We start from the raw sequence: 10,310 nt of genomic DNA, 5'->3' as shown, positions 1-10,310 counted from the left end.
CTTCCTTCCTTCCTCCCTTCCTATCTTGAACTAAAATGACCCTCCTGGTTTCTCTGCTCTCTCTCTGTCCATCCAGCCTACCTCTAACACCCGTGGGTGGCTGATCTCTCCGCTGGGACCGAACCCTTGGTGGACGCTGCTGGCGGCCGCCGTCCCCGCGCTGCTCTGCACCATCCTCATCTTCATGGACCAGCAGATCACCGCCGTCATCGTCAACCGCAAGGAGAACAAACTGAAGGTGAGCTGTGGGAACATAGGTGCTGTGGGAACATAGGTGGTGTAGGAGCATATGTACTATGGGAACATAGATGCTGTGGGAACATAGGTACTATGGGAACATAAGTGCTGTGGGAACATAGAGCTGTGGGAACATAGGGCTATGAGAACATGGAGCTGTGGGAACATAGGTCTGTGGGAACATAGGTGCTGTGGGAACATAGGTGCTGTGGGAACATAGGTGCTGTGGGAACATAGGTACTATGGGAACATAAGTGCTGTGGGAACATAGAGCTGTGGGAACATAGGTCTGTGGGAACATAGAGCTGTAGGAACATAGAGTTGTAGGAACATAGGTGCTGTGGGAACATAGAGCTGTGGGAACATAGGTACTGTTGGAACATAGGTGCTGTGGGAACATAGGGCTGTGGGAACATAGGTGCTATAGGAACATAGAGATGAGGGAACATGGTGCTGTGGGAACATGGAGCTGTGGGAACATAGGTGCTGTGGGAACATAGGGGTGTGGGAACATAGGTGCTATGGGAACATAGGGCTGTGGGAACATAGAGCTGTGGGAACATAGAGCTGTGGGAACATAGGACTGTGGGAACAGAGTTGTAGGAACATAGGAGCTGTGGGAACATAGGCGCTGTGGGAACATAGAGCTGTGGGAACATAAAGCTGTGGGAACAGAGTTGTAGGAACATAGGAGCTGTGGGAACATAGGTGCTGTAGGAACATAGGTACTATGGTAACATAGACCTGTGGGAACATAGAGTTGTAGGAACATAGGTGCTGTGGGAACATAAGTGCTGTGGGAACATAGAGGTGTAGGAACATAGGTGCTGTGGGAACATAGAGCTGTGGGAACATGGAGCTGAGGGAACATACGTGCTGTGGGAACATAGGTGCTGTGGGAACATAGGGCTGTGGGAACATAGAGCTGTGGGAACATAGAGCTATGGGAACATAGAGCTAGAGCTGTGGGAACATAGAGCTGTGGGAACATACGTGCTGTGGGAACATAGAGCTAGAGCTGTGGGAACATAGAGCTGAGGGAACATAGAGCTGTGGGAACATCATAGAGCTGTGGTAACATAGAGTTGTGGGAACATAGAGCTGTGGGAACATAGAGCTGTGGCAACATAGGGCTGTGGGAACATAGAGCTGTAGGAACATAGAGCTGTGGGAACATAGGTGCTGTGGGAACATAGGTGCTGTGGGAACAGAGTTGTAGGAACATAGAGCTGTGGGAACATAGAGCTGTGGGAACATACGTGCTGTGGGAACATAGGTGCTGTGGGAACATAGAGATGAGGGAACATGGTGCTGTGGGAACATGGAGCTGTGGGAACATAGGTGCTGTGGGAACATAGGTGTGTGGGAACATAGGTGCTGTGGGAACATAGGGCTGTGGGAACATAGGTGCTATAGGAACATAGAGATGAGGGAACATGGTGCTGTGGGAACATGGAGCTGTGGGAACATAGGTGCTGTGGGAACATAGGGGTGTGGGAACATAGGTGCTATGGGAACATAGGGCTGTGGGAACATAGAGCTGTGGGAACATAGAGCTGTGGGAAACATAGAGTTGTAGGAACATAGGAGCTGTGGGAACATAGGTGCTGTGGGAACATCGGTGCTGTGGGAACATAGGGCTGTGGGAACTTTGGGTTCGGGTTCGAGCGGGTCGGATGTTTAACCCTCCGCTTCCCTGCCCGTGTGTCGGTTGCAGAAAGGCTGTGGCTATCACCTGGACCTGCTGGTGGTGGCGCTGATGCTGGGCGTTTGCTCCATCATGGGTCTGCCGTGGTTCGTGGCGGCGACCGTGCTCTCCATCTCGCACGTCAACAGTCTGAAGGTGGAGTCGGCGTGCGCGGCTCCCGGCGAGCAGCCCAAGTTCCTGGGGATCATCGAGCAGAGAGTCACCGGCTTCATGATCTTCACCCTGATGGGCTGCTCCGTCTTCATGACCTCCGTCCTCAAGGTTCATGTTCTACTACACTCTGCCTTTAATTACGGCCTTCTGCCTTCCTTCTCTCCTTCCTTCCTTCCTTCCTTCTCACCTTCCTTCCTTCCTTCCTTCTCTCCTTTCTTTCTTCCGTCCTTCTCTCCTTCCTTCCTTCCTTCCTTCCTTTCTTCCGTCCTTCTCTCCTTCCTTCCTTCCTTCCTTCTCTCTTTCCTTCCTTCAGGCCTTCTCTCCTTCCTCCCTTCCTTCTCTCCTTCCTTTCTTCCGTCCTTCTCTCCTTAATTCCTTCCTTCCTTCTCTCCGTCCTGCCGTCTTCTCTCCTTCCTTCCTTCTCTCCTTCCTCCTTCCTTCCTTCCTTCCTTCTCTCCTTTCTTTCTTCCGTCCTTCTCTCCTTCCTTCCTTCCTTCCTTCCTTCCTTCCTTTCTTCTCTCCTTCCTTTCTTCCTTCCTTCTCTCCTTCCTTCCTTCCTTCTCTCCTTCCTTTCTTCCATCCTTCTCTCCTCCTTCCTTCCTTCCTTCTCTCCTTCTTTCTTCCGTCCTTCTCTCCTTCCTTCTTCCTTCTCTCCTTCCTTCCTTCCTTCTCTCCTTTCTTTCTTCCTTCCTTCTCTTCCTTCCTTCCTTCCTTCCTTCTCTCCTTCCTTCCTTCCTTCCTTCCTTCCTTTCTTCCGTCCTTCTCTCCTTCCTTCCTTCCTTCCTTCCTTCCTTCTCTCTTTCCTTCCTTCCGTCCTTCTCTCCTTCCTCCCTTCCTTCTCTCCTTCCTTTCTTCCGTCCTTCTCTCCTTAATTCCTTCCTTCCTTCTCTCCGTCCTGCCATCTTTCTCTCCTTCCTTCCTTCTCTCCTTCCTTCCTTCCGTCTCTCCTTCCTTCCTTCCTTTCTTCTCTCCTTCCTTTCTTCCTTTCTTCTCTCCTTCCTTTCTTCCGTCCTTCTCTCCTTCCTTCCTTTTCTCCTTCCTTTCTTCCGTCCTTCTCTCCTTCCTTCCTTCCTTCTCTCCTTCCTTTCTTCCGTCCTTCTCTCCTTAATTCCTTCCTTCCTTCTCTCCGTCCTGCCGTCTTTCTCTCCTTCCTTCCTTCCTTCTCTCCTTCCTTCCTTCCTTCTCTCCTTTCTTCCTTCCTTCCTTCCTTCTCACCTTCCTTTCTTCCGTCCTTCTCTCCTTCCTTCCTTCCTTCCTTCTCTCCTTTCTTTCTTCCGTCCTTCTCTCCTTCCTTCCTTCCTTCCTTCCTTTCTTCCGTCCTTCTCTCCTTCCTTCCTTCTCTCCTTCCTCCCTTCCTTCTCTCCTTCCTTTCTTCCGTCCTTCTCTCCTTCCTTCCTTCTCTCCTTCCTTCCTTCCTTCTCTCCTTCCTTCCTTCCTTCCTTCCTTCCTTCCTTCTCTCCTTCCTTCCTTTCTTCCGTCCTTCTCTCCTTAATTCCTTCCTTCCTTCTCTCCTTCCTGCCGTCTTTCTCTCCTTCCTTCCTTCTCTCCTGCCTTCCTTCCTTCCTTCCTTCTCTCCTTCCTGCCGTCTTTCTCTCCTTCCTTCCTTCTCTCCCTCCTTCCTTCCTTACATACAAAAGGTCTTACATTTGAACCTGCAGATACTCTGAACTAGTAACATCAAATTATAGTTTTTACATCTCATTTTCCACTCCTGCCTGTTTAAGGGTTAAAAATGCCGGTCCTTATTGATCCTTCCTTCTCTCCTTCCTTCCTTCCTTCCTTCCTTGACCTGAGCACAACAGGAGGGTTAAGGGTTAAGAATGGCGGTCCTTATTGATGGTGATGATGAGAGAGTAGAGATATTTCTGTCTCAGTGTTTTTTTCTCTTCTCTTTTGGTTCAGTTCATCCCGATGCCGGTCCTCTACGGAGTCTTCCTCTACATGGGCGTTTCCTCGCTCAGAGGCATTCAGGTGAGTCTCAGTGTCACAAAGAGTCCTTCTGTCCTTCCTTCCTTCCTCCCTTCCGTCCTTCCTCCCTTCCATCATTCTTTCCTCCCTTCCTTCCTCCCTTCCTTCCTTCTGTCCTCCCTTCCTTCCTTTCCTCTGTCCTTCCTCCCTTCCTACTGTCCTTCCTTCCTTCCTTCCACCCTTCCTTCCTACTGTCTTTCCTTCCTTCTTTCCACCCTTCCTTCCTTCCTTCCTTACTCCCTTCCTTCCTTCCCTCTGTCCTTCCTTCCTTCCATCCTTCCTTCCCTCTGTCCTTCCTTCCTTCCTTCCTTCCTTCCCTCTGTCCTTCCTTCATTCCTTCTGTCTGTCTGTCCTTCCTTCATTCATTCCTTCCATCCTTCCTTCCTTCCTTCCCTCTGTCCTTCCTTCATTCCTTCTGTCTGTCTTTCCTTCATTCCTTCTGTCTGTCCTTCATTCCTTCTGTCTGTCCTTCCTTCCTTCCTTCCTACTGCCCTTCCGTCCATCCTTCCGTCCTTCCTTCCATCCATCCTTCCTTCCTTCCTTCCTTTTATTTCTTTACTTTCACTCTTTTACTCCTAACATCTCTGGTTTTAACACACTTTATTCTATTCTTACCTTTTAGTATATTTTTTATCTTTTATTTGCGCTTAATTTTTTTTCTGTTTATTTATTGATTTGATTTTTTTTATGTATTTATTTTTAAATTTGAATCCTACCTCTGCTGTTTCCTCTTTGCAGACTCTTGAGAGTTATGATAGCGTTTTCTGAGTTCCTGTTTTTAAACAAGTTCCTATGTTTGATGATTTATTTTAGTTTATTTGAATGATTGATTGATTGATTGATTGATTGACTGTCTCTGATGCCCTTCCCTCTGCAGCTGTTCGACCGTATCAAACTGTTCGGCATGCCGGCCAAACACCAGCCGGACCTGATCTACCTGCGCTACGTCCCGCTGTGGAAGGTCCACATCTTCACTGTGGTGCAGCTGTCCTGCCTCATCGTCCTCTGGGTCATCAAGGCCTCGGCCGCCGCCGTCGTCTTCCCCATGATGGTGAGACCACGCGTTTATTCTCTTACTACCACGGTTCATTTTACATTTGTTTGGTTTTTTAATTTCAGGTTAGTTTCAGTGAGTTTAACAAGAGATTAAAGTCTGTGTAAAGTAAGAATAAATATGTGTTGTGAGTTTGACATACCACAGAAAAGTGTGTTGTTAACCACCCTGCCAAATTTGACTGATTAAAAAAATCACCAAATATATGAAATTAGGCTTCAAAGTAAAAATCAGCCTCTTTCTCTGCTCCCAAACCCTAAAGCCCCGCCCCCTACCAAGTGTCACCTGTCAATCAAAGTCACCACCTCTACCAGAAACATGGACGCTACGTCTTAGAGCTTTCTGCTGCTAACTCGGCTGCTAGCTCGGCGGCTAACTCAGCTGCTAGCTCGGCGGCTAACTCAGCTGCTAACTCGGCAGCTAACTCGGCGGCTAACTCGTCGGCTAACTCAGCTGCTAACTCGGCAGCTAACTCGGCGGCTAACTCGTCGGCTAACTCAGCTAACTGGCTAACTGTAGACTGTAGTAGTAGTAGTGTGTGCTGAATGTATTTCTACCTCTACAGCAGCAGGGGCGGGTTTATGCTAATCACTAAATCCTGAACACAGAAATGTTGAAACACAGTTTGTGAAGCCTAGCTCCACAATTCAAATTTAAATGGTTGAAATGCTTTTTACACCTTTTTTAGAAATACATTTATGACCTATTTAATGTGTTTAGAAGTAAATGTAAATGTCTTAGTTCACAGTTTAGTTCACACTGAGAACGATAATGCCCTGTAAACAGCTGAGTCTGCAGCTAATTATTGATGAGCTGTTACTGCTGGGCAATATGGACAAAATCAAATATCACCATATTTTTGAGCAAATACCTCGATATCAATATTACAACAGAGATGGTAGAGATGATTCTTGATGCTTTCACAAAATACTTCCACAATGAAATGTTTGATAAATTAAAAAAAGGAGAAAACGTAACAACTTAAACTAAGACCATTTTATCTGCAGTTCAGTTTAGTTTTAGTTTAGTTTTGCTTTGTTCATTTTAAAGAAGTCATTTGACTAGATTATTGTATCACTGCTAGTTTTAGTGACGTCTAGTAACCGTGGTTACCACTTTAACGTAATAAACTGTGTGCAGGTTCTGGCTCTGGTGTTCGTGAGGAAGCTTCTGGACTTCTGCTTCACTAAGAGAGAGCTGAGCTGGCTGGATGATCTGATCCCAGAGAGCAAGAAGAAGAAAGAAGACGACAAGAAGAAGAAGGAGAAGGAGGTGAGACTGTGTGTGTGTGTGTGTGTGTGTGTGTGTGTGTGTATGTCTCTGTGTGTGTGTGTGTGTCTGTGTGTGTGTGTGTCTGTGTGTCTCTCTGTGTGTGTGTGTGTGTGTGTGTGTGTCACTCTATGTATGTGTGTCTGTCACTCTATGTGTGTGTGTCTGTCACTGTGTGTGTGTGTGTCTATGTGTGTGTGTGTCTATGTGTGTGTGTGTCTATGTGTGTGTGCACTATCAATACTCTTTATTGGCTTTAGTTTAACTGTTTTGTTTTGTGTGTGTCTCTATATGTGTGTGTGTGTGTGTGTGTGTGTGTGTGTGTGTGTGTGTGTTTCACAGGATGCTGAGCGGATGCTGGAGGAGGATGACAGTAATCCAGCGTACGACGGCAGCAACGTTCTCAAGATCCCAGTTAAAACCCTGAAAGGACGGTGAGTCCACAACAGAACAGCTGATAATAACCTATGAGATCATGTTTAATGTTATATTTAAAGTTATTTTATTTCTGTGTGTGTGTCTCTGTGTGTGTGTGTGTGTGTGTGTGTGTGTGTGTGTGTGTGTGTGTGTGTGTGTGTGTGTGTGTGTGTGTGTGTGTGTGTGTGTGTGTGTGTGTGTGTGTGTGTGTGTGTGTGTGTGTGTGTGTGTGTGTGTGTGTGTGTGTGTGCGCAGCGACCCCTCGGAGGTGAACATCTCAGATGAAATGGCCAAAAGTGGCGTCTGGAAATCAGTTTCCATGAACTCTGACAGCTGCAAAGCTCTGAAAGGCGGCAACAGGTAAACAAACCTTTATGAACTAAAACTATTAATCAATTAATTGAGAAATTGATCGGCAGTTTGTTGAAGCCCTGCTGTGGTTGCCATGGTATCGACCCCTAAGGACATTTTTAGCTTTTCATTTTTTATTTTCTTGATCATTTGTTCTGTGTTCCTGTTAATTTTTTAATCGAGATTAATCGCAGTATTTCCATAGTTAATCACAATTAATCGCCTTTTGAATTGCATGTTTAAAATCCTGTTATTTTACATTTGAAGGCAGTTTTAAGCCCATAATGTAAAGCATTTCTTACCAGAGTGTCTTAACTGGGAATCAATCACGGCTCTGCTGCGACTCCCACACTCCAAAATGGTCCTTTGGTGGAGCTGAGGCTGGCTTGGCTGCACCTGGGTGTTTAGCGTGGAGGTGCTAACTCAAACTCCACGTACTCCGGTGGTAGTTAAACTCCGTTTGACACAGGTTGCATTTTACTTTTGACTTGTCAACTGAAGCGTCTGGAAGTGTTTTAAAGTTAAACAAGCCGTTCAAAAGTCCAGTAGCTCTCTAACTTTCCATCAGCGCGGTAGGTTTACTGCAGGAGGCCACTTCAAAGCATAGCGCTACAGCTAGAGGAGCCGTCTACGGGGGAGTAGAAGGGACAAAAACGCTTGCTACATTACAATGAGATTAAAAAAATTAACACGTTATGGATTGCATTAATCTAATCGTGATTAACACGTTAACGCTGACAGCCCTACTCCAAGGACATTCTTTTTAATATATATATTTATTTGTTTTAATCAATCACTTATAAAAGGTCTATTATACATTATACTCTAATGTGTTGTGTCTTCCAGTCAGGAGAAGCTGCCGAGCGTTCAGATAAACGTGGAAAACGAAGACGGTCGGAAAGTGGTGGACGCCGAGACGTCGCTATGATCCACCGCTGCTGCTCGCCACCAGGCGGCGCTGTGCGGAGGACGAGGACAGAGCTGCCACCTTCTGTCCAATCTGGACTGAGGTGAAAGATGGCAGGAGGACCAATCAGGCTTCACCTCGCCGCGCCGTACTTCTCACCCTGCGTTCGGACAAAGGTGAACGATTTATTTTCTCATCGTTTTATGGTGAAAACTCGGAGACTCCGCCTACGGGAGCAAATATGGCCGCCACTTTTGGAAACAGCTTTCTACAGTTTCTTTGGTTGGTTTTTACTCGGGCGGCCGCGCTGTGATTGGCTGCTGAAACAAAGAATCAGCCGACGCCTGATTTTCCACATCTGAAAAACAGCCGAAGCTTTTATTTTATTTTCTCCTTTTAAATGTTCAGTTCCTGCTTTCATGAAGCAGACGAGGCTCTTCACCCCCGACAGGTCCAACGCAGGGCCACGTTTTTATTTAATCCATCATGCTGATTTAAGTTGTATACATGCCTGTGTGTATATTTGTATATATGTGTGTGTGTGTGTGTGTGTGTGTGTGTGTGTGTGTGTGTGTGTGTGTGTGTGTGTGTGTGTGTGTGTGTGTGTGTGTGTGTGTGTGTGTGTGTGTGTGTGTGTGTGTGTGTGTGTGTGTGTGTGTGTGTGTGTGTGTGGATGGTTGTACTTCACCTTGTTGCCTGCAGCGGCCCACAGAATGATGTCAGAGCCGCTGTCGTCATAGTTTCTTCTTAAAGTTTGAATAAAATCAGTTTGGTGATGATCACATGGTGTCTGTCAGATTTGATGTGTGTGTGTGTGTGTGTGTGTGTGTGTGTGTGTGTTCCTTCATTCAACAGTCATATAGAAAATATTCAACTGCAATACTTCACGTGCTGGTTAGTGATTTTAATTCAGTCCACAGCGTCTCTGACGTCACATCATTAATCCAGAGACACTCATCATTTTTAACCCTTTACATACTGTTCATATTCTCTCCTCTCATACTGTTCATATTCTCTCCTCTCATACTGTTCATATTCTCTCCTCTCATACTGTTCATATTCTCTCCTCTCATACTGTTCATATTCTCTCCTCTCATACTGTTCATATTCTCTCCTCTCATACTGTTCATATTCTCTCATACTGTTCATATTCTCTCCTCTCATACTGTTCATATTCTCTCCTCTCATACTGTTCATATTCTCTCCTCTCATACTGTTCATATTCTCTCATACTGTTCATATTCTCTCCTCATAAAAAGTGTTTCTACCAAACATTGAAGCACAGATGTGTTTTAGAAAGCATCAATAGTCAATAATCTGACTGATCAATAAATGTGATTAAACCTTGATTCATGTCTCAGAGAGCAGAGAGACTAAACATCTCCTATCACACAATATCATGTCCTATTTTACCTCAGACATGAAAATAGAACATAGACATAATGATGGAAATGTATTTAATGTGAAGGTAAAATGAGCAGAGCTTTGTGGAAGTGTGGGGTTTATTGTAGAACCATTAGAGCCATCAGTCTTCATCCTCATAACTACTATCTTATTAAAACTATTAACTATTCATTTCACTAAAACACATGGACATAGATACAGAGATAATCTGACCCAGAACAGCCTCAATGACAAACATTAGTAGCATCTATACTAAATATAACATTTAAAATATTTCAATTGTTGTGCATTATGGACCACTTTAGGAAAAGTCATCAAATTTCAGAATAAAAGACATTTGTGGTGTTTTTAAAAGCTGTTAAATGTCAAAACAGGTCAAATTTAATCTGAACAGTATGTACGTGGTTATTAAAGTTGCATCAGCTCAGCACAGTTTGAGTCGTGGCTGCGGAGAGGGAATTCTGGACTTCCCTGCTTAGGCTGCTCCCCCGCGACCCGACACCGGATAAGCAGAAGAAGACGGTACGGTACGGTAGATGCATCTTTTTTAACAGCACTGCACAAAAGTTTTAGTCACTTTACATGTTTAGATTCTTACCCATAATGCAACACCATCGGGGGGGTCCAAATTTATTCTGCAGCGTGACAACGATCCCAAACATCCATCCAGAGACATAAATAACTATCTTCATCACCAAGAAGATGGAGGAAGTCCTGCAGCCGATGGTTTGAAGCAAGTTTAACAAAGCTGGCTCAATAAAACCAAAAACCCCAATCAGAGATCACAAAAGTGGTATTTAAGGTTCAGTGAGGTTTTTTGTCTCCATGTGGTTTAGTTTAAA

At 45.4% G+C, this 10,310-nt stretch overlaps 1 protein-coding gene across 1 annotated transcript in view; it reads left to right on the top strand.

Moving 5' to 3' along the window:
• The window catches only part of LOC128366943 (electroneutral sodium bicarbonate exchanger 1-like), a 9,705-nt gene extending 865 nt beyond the window's left edge, over positions 1 to 8,840 (top strand). The window contains exons 2-9 of the mRNA XM_053327704.1: positions 77 to 238; positions 1,955 to 2,206; positions 4,001 to 4,069; positions 4,944 to 5,117; positions 6,261 to 6,392; positions 6,732 to 6,823; positions 7,062 to 7,166; positions 8,004 to 8,840. Coding sequence (XP_053183679.1) covers positions 77 to 238; positions 1,955 to 2,206; positions 4,001 to 4,069; positions 4,944 to 5,117; positions 6,261 to 6,392; positions 6,732 to 6,823; positions 7,062 to 7,166; positions 8,004 to 8,085 — 1,068 coding nt within the window. The 3' untranslated portion in view covers positions 8,086 to 8,840. The remainder of the gene's footprint in view (positions 1 to 76; positions 239 to 1,954; positions 2,207 to 4,000; positions 4,070 to 4,943; positions 5,118 to 6,260; positions 6,393 to 6,731; positions 6,824 to 7,061; positions 7,167 to 8,003) is intronic.
• Positions 8,841 to 10,310: the final 1,470 nt, after the last annotated feature.

Source organism: Scomber japonicus, chromosome 10, assembly GCF_027409825.1.
Source record: "Scomber japonicus isolate fScoJap1 chromosome 10, fScoJap1.pri, whole genome shotgun sequence".
Classification (NCBI taxonomy): domain Eukaryota; kingdom Metazoa; phylum Chordata; class Actinopteri; order Scombriformes; family Scombridae; genus Scomber; species Scomber japonicus.
The sequence above is the reverse complement of the archived record's forward strand: the minus strand, read 5'-3'. Positions and strand labels throughout refer to the sequence as shown.